General features: G+C 40.9%; 3 protein-coding genes across 4 annotated transcripts; 1 reads left to right on the top strand and 2 right to left on the bottom strand.

The window, feature by feature from the left end:
• Positions 1 to 71: 71 nt before the first annotated feature.
• On the top strand, positions 72 to 3,942 carry LOC135679382 (probable sugar phosphate/phosphate translocator At3g11320). The gene is made up of 4 exons (XM_065193080.1): positions 72 to 731; positions 2,266 to 2,369; positions 2,577 to 2,805; positions 3,337 to 3,942. Exons 1-4 carry the CDS (start codon positions 264 to 266, stop codon positions 3,481 to 3,483), a joined length of 948 nt encoding a protein of 315 aa, XP_065049152.1. The 5' UTR covers positions 72 to 263; the 3' UTR covers positions 3,484 to 3,942.
• Positions 3,943 to 4,259: 317 nt separating this feature from the next.
• On the bottom strand, positions 4,260 to 6,450 carry LOC135679383 (dof zinc finger protein DOF4.6-like). Its single transcript, XM_065193081.1, has 2 exons — positions 6,147 to 6,450; positions 4,260 to 5,436 (listed from the first exon to the last, which is right to left on the bottom strand). Exons 1-2 carry the CDS (start codon positions 6,171 to 6,173, stop codon positions 4,735 to 4,737), a joined length of 729 nt encoding a protein of 242 aa, XP_065049153.1. The 5' UTR covers positions 6,174 to 6,450; the 3' UTR covers positions 4,260 to 4,734.
• Positions 6,451 to 7,777: 1,327 nt separating this feature from the next.
• On the bottom strand, positions 7,778 to 17,429 carry LOC103992563 (uncharacterized). Of its 2 annotated transcripts, XM_018829484.2 has the most exons (18): positions 17,286 to 17,429; positions 16,643 to 16,712; positions 15,974 to 16,543; positions 15,685 to 15,882; positions 15,473 to 15,586; positions 15,061 to 15,119; positions 14,824 to 14,890; positions 14,642 to 14,693; positions 14,425 to 14,517; positions 14,187 to 14,270; positions 13,637 to 14,055; positions 12,235 to 12,296; positions 11,871 to 11,940; positions 11,207 to 11,287; positions 10,998 to 11,099; positions 9,904 to 10,028; positions 9,157 to 9,277; positions 7,778 to 8,192 (listed from the first exon to the last, which is right to left on the bottom strand). In XM_018829484.2, the coding sequence occupies exons 1-18, from the start codon at positions 17,327 to 17,329 to the stop codon at positions 8,082 to 8,084; spliced, it is 2,442 nt and encodes an 813-aa protein (XP_018685029.2). In that variant the 5' UTR covers positions 17,330 to 17,429; the 3' UTR covers positions 7,778 to 8,081. The 2 variants fall into 2 exon arrangements, 1 of the variants encoding a protein (XP_018685029.2); XR_010515240.1 differs by lacking the exon at positions 7,778 to 8,192 and having other exon boundaries at positions 9,254 to 9,277; positions 9,904 to 10,038.
• Positions 17,430 to 18,007: the final 578 nt, after the last annotated feature.

Genomic DNA, 18,007 nt, shown 5'->3' with positions numbered 1-18,007 from the left:
AGGGACTAATTAAATAATTAATTATATATATATATATTATATATAATATACTTAAGGAATATTCTATGCTCTCCACATATCGACGGAAGACGAGAAGCCGCATCCCCCATTCGGCATTCGAGCTCTCCCTCCTCCTCGACCTGCCTCTGATCCGATCCCTTTTGCACCGCCCAAATCCCAGACATCTCACCGATCGACCCCTGGTGGTGCCATTCGCCGGGAACTACGCCGGAATCTGCTCCCATTTGTCCGAGGCGGCAGATATGAGCACCAAGGGCAACTGGTCGCCACCGGCGGTGAGCGGGCGGCTGTTCACGCTGGGGCTGGTGGCGTCGTGGTACTCGTCCAACATCGGGGTGCTCCTGCTCAACAAGTACCTCCTCAGCAACTACGGGTTCAAGTACCCGATCTTCCTCACCATGTGCCACATGACGGCCTGCTCCCTGCTCAGCTACGTGGCAATCGCCTGGATGAGGGTGGTGCCGATGCAGGCCGTGCGCTCCCGGCTGCAGTTCGCCAAGATCGTCGCGCTCAGCCTCGTCTTCTGCGGCTCCGTCGTCAGCGGCAACGTCTCGCTCAAGTACCTGCCCGTCTCGTTCAACCAGGCGGTGGGGGCGACCACCCCCTTCTTCACCGCCGTATTCGCCTACATCATGACCGTCAAGCGGGAGGCCTGGATCACCTACGTCACCCTCATCCCGGTCGTCGCCGGAGTCATAATCGCCAGCGGGGTACGTTTAACTCCGAATCTTCCTCCCTTCGGATTAGATAGATCCAGTTTTTTCCCATAGATTGTGATGTATATCATGTGTTTGATGTTTGTACTTGTTTGAATTCATCATGCAATCCAAATGAAAGAAAGGAAATCGTTGCATTTAGGTGGATGTGCATTTCTTGGTTCGTTTGATGTCGATCTGTAAGATACTAAACAATGCAGGAGGAATTAAGTATGGCAGATTTAGATTTATCGATTAGATGATCGTACTCTCTGCATTTGGATTCGAGATCTGATTATAACTCTACATGTTAGATGTTAGATGTTAAGACTTAAAGTGGCATGTTTTTTAAGTTGGGGAGGCTGGTTCATCTAAAAGTAGTCCAGCTTTAACTGAGTTTCTCCATATGATCTGTGTCTCTTGGCACCAACTTTCGGCTGCTTTAAACATCTTTCCTTTCTGCTTGTGGTTCTTGATTGTTTTGCATCTGATTAGACAACTTAGAGCTTGTTGAATGTAATATGGTCGATCGAATGAAATATTTTTTTCTTTAGTTGATACGAGGTGGATCATTTACTTGCAATGCTCCGATATGATGTGTAGCAACTAAAAAACCATAAGCTTCTTCCAGAAACATGTAGGCCTTGGCATTCAGAAACCCATTCTACATCGAAGCTTTTCACAAAAATGTTATTGAATTGACTTGCGAGTTTGTAATGCTAATATCATTTCTTTACGAGGTTGTCGAACTGCCGCATAGTCCTAGTCAGGGGACCCCTCCAGCAGACTAGGTTAAATGCTCAGATGACTAAGCGAGCGCATAAGTGAATTATGCTAAATATCATACGAATTAGTCCGGTTCTCATTTCAGGGATTACGCATCGACTTGTGCAACTTTTGTCTGCGAACATCATATGTCTCGAACAATAAAAATGTCTTAAACTGCAAAAGTGTTTAGTTATGAAAATATAGGTTAACTAGTAAGTTTTTATGTAAACAACGATGTTAATGTGTTAAGACCGAAAATTGGAAATTGATTATTTTGACAAAAAAGCATGCCAGAAAATAAATCTAGATAGGTGTCTGACCAGGCATAAAGAGAATAAGATAGTAATACGTTATAGGTTATCTATGAACTCCATGTTTTGCTATAAAAGGATAAATTCAACATGCAGTTAAAAGTAAAAAGGCATTTACTTTTTATGTAACACCATTAGAAATGATTTGAATTACCCTATTCTTTCGGCATCTGAGCAAACGCCATCGGGTAAATAATTGGAAGTAGAACCAGGCATTGAAAGAGAAGTTTGATTCTCAATGGAGGACCATTTTTCAGTGGCCTTGCTGGTGTCAAGGAGGATGATTTCTGACCTAGATACTGCCAGCACTCAAAGTGGCATTTGCCTTTTCTGTGCTCACCTTTATTGCTTTCCATATCATGGTTGTTATTGTTGTGTGGATCCAGCGACAACTTTTTCTGCTTGAATGGTTCCTTGAGTACAGTTTTTGTCTAATTATTAACTTTTATTGCTTATTTACAACAATGCAGGGGGAGCCAAGTTTCCATTTGTTTGGTTTCATCATGTGTATAGGTGCAACTGCTGCAAGGGCACTTAAGTCAGTATTGCAAGGGATACTGTTGTCTTCTGAGGGGTAATCGATGCATTTTTGTTCCGTACATGCAATTGCGTCTGCTCTACTCATCCATGCATCCACTTGTCAGAGCCTCACAGTTTTTATTTTGATTATTATAGACTGGAAATTTTATGGAGGCATTCATTTTCCTGAAAATGTTGTAGTTTTCTTTTTTCTTCTGCAATATTAATTTCAAATTTTCTGCACCTCTCTTTTTCTTATCAGGGAAAAGTTGAATTCAATGAATCTTCTACTATACATGGCTCCAATAGCAGTTGTTTTATTGCTTCCTGCTACATTAGTTATGGAGCAAAATGTGGTCGGCATCACATTGGCACTTGCGAGAGAAGATATTAAGATTATATGGTACCTATTGTTCAATTCCGCTCTTGCCTATTTTGTGAATTTGACGAACTTTTTGGTAACCAAGCACACCAGCGCTTTGACACTCCAGGTACGATTCTTGCACAATGTCATTGTCTCATGGTTGTCTATACAACATTTTTTAATGATAAGGACATACATGTACATCTATTTCCATTTATATTCATTTGCTGGGCTTTATGGAAATTTATCTGCTTATGTTTGTGTGCTTTATGATCTGGGACTAGCATATTTGGTTGGGAAAACTTGGAAGTGTTGTTGTTATTTTATACGCCAGTATCAAAATTCTGTATCTCTACGAAGTTCATCAAACTTATTTGCGTCATTGCAAAATGAATGCGTAAGTTTCGTCTCTTTTCTAGGCTATGGGTGAGAATTCAAATGGTCTCTCGCTCATTAGACCTTTAGCCTTCTGTACCCGCCACGTGGCAAGCTCCTTACCTAAAACTCTCATGAAGATGTACCGAGTTGTGGAAGTTACACTATTTCATCATGAAAGAACACTGTGCTCAGTGATAAATTCTGATCTTCATCATCATTCTGCTTTTGTGTGGTTCCTTTATTGCAATGCTACTACGGTATTAGCTTTTGGTGATTTCAGGTTCTTGGAAATGCCAAAGGTGCTGTTGCGGTGGTTGTCTCAATCTTAATATTCAAGAATCCTGTGACGGTGACTGGGATGTTTGGTTACACTATTACGGTAATTGGAGTAATTCTTTACAGCGAAGCAAAGAAACGCAACAAGTGAGCTTCTTCAGAAACAACGGTCAGGTGTGTGTGTGTTCCTCGTGCAATGGTGACGGCGGCATTGGGTTAACTGAAGCTCTGGAGGTTGGTTAGTTCGTATGTGCAACTCATGTCGGCATCTGATTCTTTTGCCTGAAACCTTAAGACCAGTTAGCGAGTAGGGTTAGGAAGCGCCAATAACTAATTGGCCTCGTTCATTTTTTGGAGCTGCATTCTTTTCTATATCATTTTGATGGAGGTTCAGAAGAATGGAACTCTTTTGCAAGGAGATTATGCTCCATCTTACTCAAGTTTTACTCTTTTGCAAGAATGGAATTCTGATCGACAGATATTTGGCTTCTAAGACGATCATAGACCTCATTTTGTTGTTACTTAATGCATTCATATCATACATCGATCGAAAAATGACAAATTGTTCATTTCTTTTCCATGTCCAATAATATCATGCTTGTTTTTCTTAGTTTCCCATGCCACAGCTAATTTGTAGTGCCCTCTCTGCTCTGTTTTGCTCTTTATCCATCTTTTCTTGGATATCTTAATCGAACTCCTCCTGGCTAAAACCTTTACCCAATCGAAATAGAAACCAAGTCATGAAAACCATCTCAAGCCTCACCATTTCTCATACTGCATCAGTATCTTTAGAATGCGCGATATCATATCTGTTTGCTCGTATGAAGCTTCGGTTTGTGTATTTTTGCTCAATGAGCTGATACTGGAATTACCATATGTCTTTAGTCTATATAAGATTGCATATATTTTTGGTCTCGATTGTTTAACTAGATATGTATTCTGAGAGATGAGATTTTGGGCTTTGGAGCTGCATACATTGTAAGAGATCACATCCTTTTGGGCTTTGGAGCTGCACACATTGTCTGGAGGAACACACACTGTGCATTCCCAAATCACGTCACTGATGCGTGACGCAGTCGGCAAGTAGATTGGTTAATAGGGACTGCTATTTAGGTCGACTGTTTCACCCCCAAAAATGATCTCATGTGTAATAAATAAAACCTCCGTATCTGAACTAAGATTTCGTTGTCGAAATTATTCTATCTCGCAGCGTCTCCTTCTGCTTCCCCGTGCAGACACAGCCATACAAACTGATGCAGTCACCACATCCCTCCGTTTGAACCCTAATCTTACTGTGTAATCATGGAGTCATCATCACCCACCCCACAATATGTGTAGTAAACAGCAGGGAAAAAGAAGGCGGAATACGATGAAGGAACCGAGAACACAGGCAGCAGTAGCCTCAGAAGAAAGCATAGGCGTCTCCGAGGGTGGTGGTGGTGGTGGAGCTACTGATGAGTCCATACCAAGAACCAACACCAGCCCATGGAAGGCCCATCGAAGCATTGGTCTCCCCTTCGTCCATGTCCTTACGGCCGGCCACTGCTCTGGCTGTTGCATCTCCCAGTCCTCCTCCCTCAAAGCGCACGAGTCCATCTTCCCCGGCGACACCACCGAGGCCATAGCAAAGGTCGTTCGAGCCACTTGGGTTCACGGTGTCGACAGAGCCACAAATGTCGAGGTTAAGTACATGGTCCGGGAGAAATCCATGGCCATCGAAGGCCAAGGTGAGGTCATGGAGAAGTGGTGGAGGAAAGAAGGGAGGGGGGAGTGGATGATCGTTTGTGGAGTCGGCGGCGACGGGATCAGTGTCTTGCGCCTTCTTAGAGGAAGCGGTGGATCTTTTGTTCTTCCTGCAGCCACCTCCGACGGGAACGTTCCTAAGGGAGCCTCCCTGAGTCCAATACCTCCTGCAGCCCTTGCAGAAGTATCTGGGTTGGGAGAGGCTGTAGTTGTTGTAGTAGCAGAACTTAGTGTTGGTGGAGGCACAGCGGGGGCATTTGAGGGCCTGTTCTGGATGAGGTCTAACTAGCTTCCTCTCCTGCTGCTGCGGCTGGTTCTTGGGGCACAGTCGCAGCCCTCCCAGCTGTTGGCCAGCCATGGCCTGCAGAAGAAATCACACGACCAGAAGAAGAAGAAGAAGAAGAAGATAGTAAATGATAGATTATGATAGAGAGTACAAAAGAAGCCTTCATAAAGATAAAAGCATGCCAAGAAGATAGTAAAATAGAAACTTGTGAGCATGCCAACAACATGATTAGTAAGTAGTCAGGAAGGAGCAAGCTTTAGTGGAAGAGCAATATAGTGGGATGTCAGCCTTTGTAAAGGCAGTGCATCAGCTTTGTTTCTTCATCATGATGTCTCAAGTGGGAAGCTTCACTAATAATTCAAGGAAAAGAAGTGGCTGTGGTAGCTTTAGCTGAAGGTATATACAAGAACTCAAATGACACTGCTAAGTGTTAATTCAAGAACAAGATGAGCATCACTTGCCATCACAGACCAACAAAAGCTCGAAAAGAGAGTGATGACACGCAGAAGAAGAAGAAGAAGAAGAAGAAGAAGAAGAAGAATAGCTTATCTACAGGCAAATAGGAGTGTTCAACCTGAATACAAGACTGTGCAACGGCTACACAAAGGACATGCATATCTATATGTACCTATGTATGAATCTGATCCACCGATCTCACGCTCAAACCAGATCTTAAAACGCAAAACAAACCGAAAAAGAAAGAAAGAGAGAGTCGGGAGATGTAAAAGAAGTCAGATGAAGCCAAAGTGAAGTGGAGGAGAGGGTGCTGTGCGTAGTATGTGTACCTGGCTGCGAGCTTTAGGAACTTCCATGCACCGCCCAATGGAGAAGCGCCTCGGACAGATGGAAGTGAGGATGGAGAGGCGAAGCGGAAGCCGATGTTGAGGAGAACCGACATCTCACCTCTTCCGGCCATTAAATAAGAGAGAGGGAAGAAACCAGAGACAGAGAGAGGAAGGCAATGATTAGGCTACGCACGTACGAAATGAAACGACGCGCTTCTGACTTGCACGCTCGAAAAGCATCGGGAAAAAAAAATCCAGCCGCTTCCCTGCAACAAATTCTCACGAAGAGACAGATAGATAGAAGAAAGGGAGGGAGAGAGAGAGAGAGAGAGAGCGGATGCCCACCGTGGAGTGTAGCGCCACAATAACGCTTCGTTGCTCGGGCCCTACAGCCCCTCATGCCACCACATGCCCGCCATCGTTTTGGTTTTCTATAGTCAGGAAACAATTATATTAATTCAAAACATTTATTACAAATTATTAGCATTAAAAAATATATATAAACTAATCATCTATTTAAAATATTTTTATATTTACTGTATACGGCAAATATACTTTAATTTTTTATATAATAAAATTTTAAAAATTTATTGTATAATAATGTACTCTAATCTCTTTTTTATATATATATACCATTTAGTTTATAAAAGGTTTTATTTACTTAAATAAATTGTCGATTGGTTATACTCTATCTGACACTTTCAATTTGTATTTATGAGTTTAATCCGTTAGTATTAATTTTATTGATCTATCTATTATCGGCATATGGTACGGCTATTAGCATTCTGGACTCTGGTGTTGCGAGTCACTGCAGAGTTCGATCTGAGTTATGCTCGGGTCAAGATTTGCATATTTGCCTCTCCATGTGACGTCGATTGGAGACTCCTTTGTGCCTCTTCTACGCATCATCCGTACAGTGGATGACCAGGAGGAGAGGTTGAACTGGAGGAGGCGTTTCCGATAGGCGACGCGAGGAGCGCGTGAAGACCACCGTTGCGGTTGGGAGGCGGGACGTCAGGAGCGCACGCCCGTTCTGCTTCGGCGTGCGTCAGGTGGTGCGGGCGACGATGTTGTATAACGCGCCAAAATGGGCACGGCAGAAGAGCGCGGCGGGTTGTTAGGGCAGGGATGGCTGGAGGCACGGCGGCCGCCATCTCTTGTTTGGCTCCCCCTAGTGTACGTTCGCCGCCCTCGTCTGTCGTTTTCTTCCTGCATGCGTCACCAAGTTCGATGCTGGTACGCCCGAACCATTATGAGAAGTACACCGCCACTGGGCTTGGGAGAACTACAACAGAGGAGCACCGTTTCGCAGGTTGCTTCTTGCACCTGATTAAACTGCCTCTGCTTAAGTTGACACACAGTTTTGGAGTCTTTCTTAAGGCGCCAGTGAAAGGCTATTGATGCTTATCATCCACCTATTTCCAATTTGCATCATCATGATGGCACAATTTGCATCTCCAGCAGGGCATCAGACGAACAACGCACTCGAGTCCTGGAAACAAAGGCAGCAAAAATAAAAGGTCAGACAGTTAGTTGCTCAGGCCATCATCCAAACTATTCTCCTTCGGCTTAGTTTCCGCCTCCTCATGCTAACTGGCTTGCTGCTTACATCGAGTTAAGGGGAACACATGTAATGTAAACCATTTTACTCACGATGTTTATTGAAGAAAATTAACCAATGGATGGGTTAATATGTACTATTTGTTTGATAATTTACAACAAGAATTACAGAACCTACAAGCCTAAATAAAAATGTGGAACGCTTTTCTCCTCCTCGGTCGATAGATAAATGTGGAACGCTTTTCTGCTTAGGGCAAATGACCGCGACTGAATCAATACTATAAACATATGGGATCATTGATATAGATATAGACAAGAAACTGCATAAAAGCAAATCAAACATGCAATGAAATAATTTGATGTCTAAAGTTTCACTTATCCAGCTCCTGATGTCGATTCATTTCTCTGTCCAGAGTTTTGCACATTTTGTTCACCCTCATTGCTCGGCTTCCCATCACCGGATTCCTCGGGATTAATCTGTGCGCCCTGGAAATACATAAAACATGATATATCAGAATTACACATTCGTGTGGGTGAATATAAATAAAGGCAGGTGCATAAAGATAAAAAAGAAAAAATTTCAGAGTTCCAATGGTGTGAGACAGTAGGGGGGCGCAAAGGCCCAAGGCTCATTGATTATGCTGACTATATGTGTGAGGAAGGGTCACCTGATAATTAAAAGATTTGCAAGAGATGAAGGTCGTAGTAATTTCTACTACAAAACCATTGAAAACCATAGCAGTAACATGCAACAAAAAGATCATTAAGTCCTACACCATGGAGGAGAAAAGCCATCGGCAGCACATGCACATGCGTGCGCACACACACACACACACACACACAAACAATAGAAAATTACATGATATTTTGTTCAGCTAAATAATTTTAAGTTAGTGAACCAAAATTATCAAGTGTGACCAATAAGGCCATAGTCCTAGATTTAAAAAATCAAGTCTGTTTAAAATTAGATGATTTATGCTAAAGGGAGGCAGTTCAATTGGATGAAAGAGACAATTTGTGAGTCATCTAAAATACTGGAGAACATGCGTAACATGCATATATAGCAAATGCAGCATAAGCAATTCAGAGTTTCCAAATAAGTTTGTTTTCTGTATACTAGTAGTGGCTAAATTCCACATGGAGAGTCCTAAATCTTAACCTTCGGACGAAGAAGCACTACTAAAATTTTGGTGGTGAAATTTTAACTAGCCTATAAAGGCGGGCTTTAGAGCTTACTAGAGAGATCATTACTAGACAACAAAATATCATTACCGCAGTGCACTATGTCTGACATTATTAAATTTACAACTTCTTGTAATAGATGTTCTATTATGGTAAGCAGCATTATTTTTCTCAACTACCAGTTTGCTATAAAACAATAAAATTAAGAGGTAATGCTTTCTACAATAAAGAGAATCTAGAACCCAAAAAAAAAGTTATAGGTAAACACCTTGTTCTTATCACGCCAACCAAGTACAAATGGCCTAGAAAGCAAGTTTATTTTCCTGGCAGGGACATCCTGAAATGAGTCCTGACTTGGTCGCACGGATGAGGAATCTGCAGTTGGTGTCCTGAAATGAAAAGGTCACAAAGTTGTGTCACGTGCATGTATGGTGCGCCAACATCAGAGAATTGAGAAGAGTGTGTTTGATGTGAACATGATAAAGAGAAGACGATTTGAAAATCAAGGATTGTCATGACAGTCTGGCATGGGTCCAAACATGCCACCAGAGGAAGGTATCGGAACGCATCACGTCAAGGAGTTTGAACCTATGTCACAGCCAGCTTTTGCCAGGCATGATAACATAATCATGATCCTGTGCTGAAACAACATATGCTTGATGAAAGTCGAGAAAAGAACAAGACTACATGAAGATCAAGAGATAAGGATACTCCTGCTGGCAAGCAAGAGTGGCTTGTAAGATTTTGATGCTCTTCTAACCATGGTCTGCAGTACTGAACTGTACCGCCCGGTACGGATGGTACATAACGGTTCGAGTGCACTGTAGCAGAGCTATAGTACTCGGCACACCTGAGTATACTGCTCGGTACACCTGGGTGTACCGCTCGGTATACCGTACCGTACCAGTACCGAGCCTAGATCGAAACACCAGTACGGTACGATATTGCGAACCTTGTTTCTAACAACCCAGTGTTAGAAAAAAGAAGAATTAACAGAAAGTGATTTAACATATACCTTGGGGAGCTAAGTGCTTTGAGCTGGCTAGACTCGTATTGCAATGTAGCCTCCAACATTGTCTCTGCCATCACTGCCCTCTTCTCCATTTGTGCAAATAAGAACATGGCTTCTTCATATTTTTCCTGCATATATCTATTTGTAGTGGGTAAAAAATTTCAGGAAGTAAAGATATAACAACCTAATCAAATTTAGAAATGTGTTGTATTAATGAAAAGTGAATAACAAAAATCAGTAGGAACAATATATATTCCTTCAATAAATGTATAGGATGAGGAGAGCAACAACTCAAAGGGTTATAAAATGCATATGGTACTAAAAATTAGAAGTGGAAACATAAGCATGGAAGAAAAAATGTGAGTGGCACAAAATTGCCATCTAACTGTTAAAAGGCGATAATGATTAAGAAATGATTTTTTTTTTGTACAGTTCATTATGTATCCTTCACCAGTAAAAGCAAGCTCAGCACTGCTTCAAGGCACAGCAGCATTCATTTTAGCTATATAAAAACAATATAGACACTTTGATTTTAGGTTCCACTTCTGTTTGCAGTTGTACCCATATGGCACAAGTCAAAGAATGTGGAAGGTATTCAAAGAACAAAGATGTAAGAGCTATGTGCATATAGACCATAATTTGACAAGCTAGATCACCTCTCCAACTCAGGCCAGCATGTAATAGGTAAACCTTAGTGAAGAAATAAAGATGCACAGAAAACTAAGTCTCTCTGCAAATACACTCAAAACCAAGCAATGAAAAAAATTGCACGAGGTTGACTTGTATCCTCCTATTTAACCATAATTGATGAGATACCAGTTTTGCAGCAGTCAAAATGTCCAAATTCCATGTGAGCCATCAACTAAGATATAGTTGTTACTTGTTAGCAATGCAATTGTCAATCTTGATCTTATGTTTCCGATCCTCTAAGTCCATGCAAATGCGTCAACCCCTAACTAAAACAACTTCATCAGTGTCATTTCATGGTCATCTCTCTTCCAAATCTATCTAGTCTGGAAAAAACATTTCCACTTAAAAATAAACAAGTATCAGAATCAGCTGAAAATGCAATCTAAACATCGTAGACTATAAAAGACCTGGAGGACATGCACAGCATGCCGCTGAGCAACAACATCTTGCTCAGCAAAATGGCGAGCATCTTCCGTGACCTTTTGTTCTTGTTCAACTCGCATCAGTACCTTCACAAGTGCAAAGCTCATTGATTTGTATAAAAAAGCAACCAAAGATACCGAACAGCATGGTAGGAGAAAATCATAGTGTAAAGGTAGAAACAATTTTGGCACACCTCAAGCATGGCACGCTCTTGTTCTTGCTTGTCTTCTAGAGCCTGCCGCAACTCAATTACCTCTTGCTCCAGCTGCTCAACCTATGAACAGTAGCAATAGAACTTAGATTAACCAGATGGCCAGAAAAAGTGAGCCAGCATGTGTGACAAACACAAAAGTAACTAGAGACAGAAAGGTTTAGATTAACCAGATGGCAACAGCCTCTGTGGGGAGCATTTAATATACATACAAATAAAGGTATGTACATGCATATGCATATGCATACACACTGTTTCTGGCCATATATCTGTGTGCAACCATATATCTGTTTTATATTCAGATATGTGTAATACTTCTACATATATACATGTACTACGATTTTAATATAAGCTCATAACTCATGCCAGTATAGCATTAAATCAGTACATACCATGGTATACTGATGGGAAAAAAAATATAAAATCTTGTTTATAATGTTGCTATACTTCAGTGCATTGACACACTGTATACTAGTATATACCAGTCAGTTTTAACTCTATGGGTGTCATTAAGAACATACATATATTACAATCCATCCAATAGAGCAACACCATATAATTAACGAAAGAAATTTAAAACACCAGATCAAGAATATAAAAAACTCTGTTCAATATGAAAAAATTAACAGCTTAAAACATCATATACCTTTGCACTCAATAGGCGCCTATTATCCTGCTTCACCATCTCCATCAATGCTGTCTCCAACTCCTCGGCTCTATGAAAATGATTAAATAAAAACAAGCAGAACTTAGATGCCATACAACTAAAAGAATGTCATGTAGACATTAGTTAGATTTAGAAAATTAGTTCCAGGCTGTGTTTTAGGAGCATTTTTCATTGTGATGTAAAATCAATGTCATCGACTCGAGATGAAAAACACACAGGTATCAGGCACATATTTTCAGGCTTTAAGAGTAAATATATTAATTTAAGAGTAGAGAAAGCATGTCTAAATATTTAGTTTCTACTTTCTAATATTATCACCAATAGGATGCTGAGAACGACAAACCTGAGGGTAGCAGATCTTTTCTCCTCTAGCAATCTACATAGCTCCACCCTTAACCATGTGGCCTACAAAATAAGGGTACACGGAAAAGTATGTCATTTCAAGTAGACTTCTCACCCTTTTTCATTATTGGATAATGAGGCAAGGCCTAGATTAAAGCACAGAATCATTGAAATGATGTACCCTATATGGCAACTTAAGAAATGGCAGCAATGAAAGCATGGTTCTTTTGGTACTAAAAGCTTGATTTCTATTACCCTGAGCTTTATATGTTTTTTATTTGTTATATTTGCACGAAAGCTGCATTTGATATAAAATGCGCATAGCCCATTTCAGCTGACAAGTTTACTGTACCAGGCAACCCCCAAAGCTTGATGTTCATGTCCAAGTAATTTCGATTACTCAAGAATCTGAAATTAGCAAATCATTTTACTAAAGAATGCCAATGCATCTGCTTTCAATCTTTGGGCCTTTTTTTATGGTTGAAAATCTAGGTAAACCAATTAGATGCCCTGAAATAGTGCTCTAACCTGGTGAGGTTGGTGATATTAAATGTCACATCATTCAAACTCAAAATATTTGATAAGAGAAGTACAAAGACTCACTGAAGTAGAATGTTCGATTGATATATGAGGGATCCTGCTTTCTTTATATTTGTGGGATACATAGTTACAACATTTAATAATTCTGATATGTCCCATCAACAATATTGCTTAACAAACAAAACCAGATTTTGCCTCAGTTTAATTCCGGTGTTTTTTCCTCCCAAAACCAAAAGCTACTGGCTTTCTTTGTGATTCTCCTACCTATCCCACAAAATGTACAATACCATATGCTTTATTTTCCTATTCAACTAGATATTCTTAAATTTAGAATGACAACTATAAAAGAAAACATACCAGTTACCATCACCATATGTAAAAGCTACTCATGTCATTTTTTAAAAAGACATGAGTAGCTTTTACAAATAAATAACAGTGGAAAACACATGAGTAATAAGCACTATGAACATGAAAAGACAACAAGGTGAGATTACTTATGAAAAAGTGCCACAAGAATTATCCAACTGGTGGCCCATAGATTCATTTTAAAAATGACAATTAAAAGCCAATGCGTTTGCTTATCATGCAAGTTAAAATAGCACTTTAGATTGAGCAGATTGGAAATCAAAGCCAGTAGTCTTTAAGATTAGAAAAAAAAATTGATACATTTGCAAGTGTAATAGTCATTTTTCCAAATGGTAACCATTTTTATATTTCATTATGTATTTAATGCACTGAAGAGGCCTTAACAACGCTCACTGCCTACTGGACATCATTAGTCTATTTGCTTACATTGAACATTTGACCCTCGAACTAGAAAGTGAAACACACACTTTACAACAGCAAATAATAGAAAGGATTACCTGCTCTTGAAGATCAGGTAAAGAATCCAGCTCTGCATCAAATGTCAGAGTACTACCATCATAATTAGTGAAATCGGAATCTATGAAGTGCACTTCGCCAGTAGCTTTCGTGTCACCAGCATTTTCTTCTGATTTTGACTCTGAAACTAGGAGTCCATTGTCACGGTTGAAACTATACAGCTTAGCCGCAAGACCTTTAGAGTCACTCCAAACATGCATTCCTTTGGACCTTTCCTCCATGGCAGCAAGCACAGATGGTCGATGTTTGTTCCTTAATTCTTGTAGTCTCATCTCATTTACAGTTTGATATCCTACACAAGCTGTCAAAACAAGTTGGCTACTGTCGAAAGTCGAACCAGCAAGTGACTGCACCAATGTGATTGCATCCCCTGCATCCTTGGTTGTTACAATTGCAGGACCTAGAAAAGTTCACAAGAAAAAACAACATTGGTTATATTCCATGTAACAAACTAGACTTTGTATCCAATTAACGTACTCATACGGTCAAACTGTCAAACAGATCAAGATCCATCAATATATTAAGCAGTACCATATAACTCCAACAAAGCAAGTGCTGTTCGGAAAAGCATCTCCCGGTTCCCATCAAACAAAAGCACATCCCAAACACGAAGAACTATAATTTAAAAAAAAAATCAAAGACGAAATTAAAAGAACGCATATTGTATAGCACCTTTTTGAAAAATAAAAAAATAACAAGGATGAAAAGATTTTAGTAGAGGTAAACTAATGGTCTAACAGTTACAAAATTCTGCATTGGAAAACCTGACCACTTTCCCAGGGAAGCATATTCATGAAAATGGAAAGGAACCACGGTCCTGTGATCCATGCCACCTGCACTCCGAGATAATCTAGATGATTCACTGCAAATAAAGGATAAAAATATAGATATGAATATATCAAACATAAATTCGTGTTGGTTGATATTTTACCAGCACAGTTTCTTGAAGACAATAAAGAGTAGCAAAAAATATGAGGTACTAGGACCTAATTTTGGAAATCTTTCACGTACTAAATCCTCCAAAGCAAGTTGGTCCACCTGGAACATATTTCCACATACATTAATACATCAGCATACAGTAACAAAACTAACCTCTTGACAAAGTGACTAGCATGGTAGAAACTCATCCCAATTTTAAAAAGAAGCACATGTTTCATCACAATATCACCTGGGATTCAATCATCTCCTCAGAGTAGTAACCATCAAAATAGTCATCAATGATGCCAGTTAAAGTCCTGTGATACATCAAAATACTTAGGCTCAGTAAATTCTTTCTGTTATATCTATCTACAGAAAAAAAACTCACTACTCACATTGCCGAATCATGCTAAGCAATCTTTTTTTTTTTTTCTAAACACGTAAATGATATCCTTGATTAAATTTTAAATCTGCCAGGCAAACCTACCAAAATGCATTTTCCTCAGGCATCAGCAGAAGCAGTAATCCAGCAAAGAAATTCATCACCTGCAGAGTACAAATCCAAGTAAGATGTTCTATTTAGTTAGAAAATCCTCATTTTTCTGAACAGAAAGAAATATAACTAGTAACTCTATAAAAGAATATAAAGGACTGGCTAAGAGGGAATAGGTTCTGCGTGTGACAGATCATCAAACATAAAATCTGAAAGTGTAAGAGTCTGAATTCCAGTACTTGTAATCACTCTGATATACTTTATAAGAGAAGAAAAGCTCAGAAAGAGAAATACATTCTCTAGATTATATAAAAGCTGTTTAACCTTGCGGCAAACTCTTGCAGAACTATTCCCACAGAGACTGACGACACCAAACACACTGTAGAAACATGATAAGCATGAGTACCTGACAATAACCAACAGACGGATTATGCAGAGCATATGCCATGAGCAACCGCCTCAAAGCATTTCTCCCATCGTCGTCTAGAGCAGGATGACCAGGGAATGTTCTGGGTAAATCCTGTAAAGAGAACATAAGCAAGTAATTTGAAATTCAGCATTTGTGTTACCATGACACACTGAGTAAACGGAAGTTGGACACTTTATAATGGTAGCGACCTTCTCAATCTGTCCCTTCCATTTTTCAATTCCTTGGGGTAGTGTTGGTTTGCTTTCAGTGTCATCCTTAAGCACAGCATCACCTTCTATAAGCAGAGCATCAATTTCTTTTCCATCAGCCTTAGATTCTTGATCTAACAAGCTACTATAATATCCATCCAACCTGCGAGCTCCAACACCGACAAAAGCTTGCCAAAGCTACAGTTAAGAGACATTGGTAGACGTAGATTAGTGGAAGCACAAAAACCAGCTGCACAACAGGCAATACACAGCTAAGTCCTGGATACACCTCTCCTCTGAGAGCCATAGGGAGCCCCCCATGGACCAAGCACTCCAATTCCTCCTTCCAAGGGAAGTCACTATCATCAGGTACTCCTTGACCAGCCATACCAACCGTGACACCATCTCCAGAAGGTAACTCCTGGACTGGATCTGATCTCTCCACATCATAAAATTCATCGTCGGAGTCTTCTGTGGCTTTTGACTCTTTTATAGGAGCAAGGTTTTTCCTACTTCCTTTGATGCCTTCTTCACCACCTTCCAGGAAGTTTTTCTTCTTTACTCGCAGGCTCATCATCTGCTCAATGACAGTAAGGGAAGGCCTGGTCTGGGGCCAAATTTCGACCCGATGAACTCTTCTCTCCTTCTGTGTTGTCTCCTTCTGTGATCCAACTTCCTCTGTGTCATAACACTCGCTAGGCTCGTCAGGATCGCTGTCCTTCTCTGAGACTCTGGAAGCATCCAAATGCAGCAGAACGCTGTTTTCCTCCGTGGGCTTGTCATCAGTGGGCGTGCGGTCAGACTTAACCACCCGATCAAGGAAGTCCTTCCACCGCTCCACTCTCTCTTCTTCTTCCTCCTGGAATCAGAATCATCACGACATCCTAAACCAATCCACGACATCAAGGCCACTAAATTGGACCAAAATAATAGGAGAAATTAGAAACGGAAGCCTTGCCTTGTAAATATTAGCATACTCTCGGTACCTCTGCACGTTTTGAGGCCGCACTGCAAACCCATATGCATCCCTGCTCACATATCCTCACCATCAAGAACAGCACGCATAAAATAAAAAAAACAAACAAAGAACTACCCTTCAAAATACAAGAAACTCAAATCCAACATAAGAACAACGTTAATTCAGCCAGAACTCGAAGCATAACAAACTACACCCTAAAAGCAAAACGAACTCCACAAAAGGGACCAAGTCAGAGCATCCATGGACTTACGTACCGTTCGAGCTAAAACCCTAGATTCCAGAAGGAGATCCAGGGAGGCCATTTGCGACCTAGTAATCCATCAGAGAGCTCGGAATAGAGAACAGTGAAATCCGTACTTCCCAACACCAATATACGCAGATCCAGAACGCAGAAGTCCAGATCGGGCGACTACATTGCTCGAATAGTTGTAATCTCAAAGATCCACGTAACGAGAAAGAAATGGGACAGAAAGAAGAAAGAAATCGGCGTGTAGTAAGAGCAGGCATCACGGGAAGGGTATGCCCTCCACCGGCTCAACACGTGGGATTCGATCGGCAGCACAATCCTCATCATCATCAACATCAACAATAACAAGATCATAGATCGCAGCTCATGACTCACCTCTTGTGCTCGAACGCAATGATCGGGAGGTTCGTCCCCTTCATCTCCGCTAGGTCGTTTTCGAGCGACACAGAGAGGAGACAGACTCCGGAAAGACTGGAAACAGAGAACACTAACGCCGCCGCTCGGCTCACATATGGATACGTAGACACATTAAAGCCAGTTTATATAGCAGATATATATAGAATCATTTTAATTTTGCTTACTGCCTTCGAAACACTAATTTGGGTGGTGCCGAATGATGACGTGAGGTGCTTCTGTTTGAACCATAAATTTCTGACGTTTCTCTAGACACCCAACTTCTACCCACATTGTGATTGACGAAAGAAGTTGAATCTACGCGGGACCCTTTTGTGTAATTAGTTTGCGAACGCCAACGTACCCTCGGAAGGAACGTTGTCGGCACACCGCCACTCTCACGACGATTGGAGGAGTTGTTGGGGCCCACAGTACTGTCTATAAATTAATATCAACAACAACAATGATGCTCATGATGGTAAGAGATGGCCGGCGTGCATGCATGTGCATGCATCATCGGGAGCACGTCGACCGGGCATGCATACGGCGACACAATCGTAGCTGCCGCACTGCGAGGAAAAGAATACGAGTATATTAGGATGGTATGATGATGGGAAGTGGGCAGAGAGAGTGAGTTATGGTCCATGCCGTGATGCTCTCGTGGATGTTCTTTACAAGTACATAGGTGAGGAGAAAGAGAGAGA

The sequence above is a fragment of the Musa acuminata genome, chromosome BXJ1-7 (genome assembly GCF_036884655.1).
Source record: "Musa acuminata AAA Group cultivar baxijiao chromosome BXJ1-7, Cavendish_Baxijiao_AAA, whole genome shotgun sequence".
Lineage (NCBI taxonomy): Eukaryota > Viridiplantae > Streptophyta > Magnoliopsida > Zingiberales > Musaceae > Musa > Musa acuminata.
The sequence above is the reverse complement of the archived record's forward strand: the minus strand, read 5'-3'. Positions and strand labels throughout refer to the sequence as shown.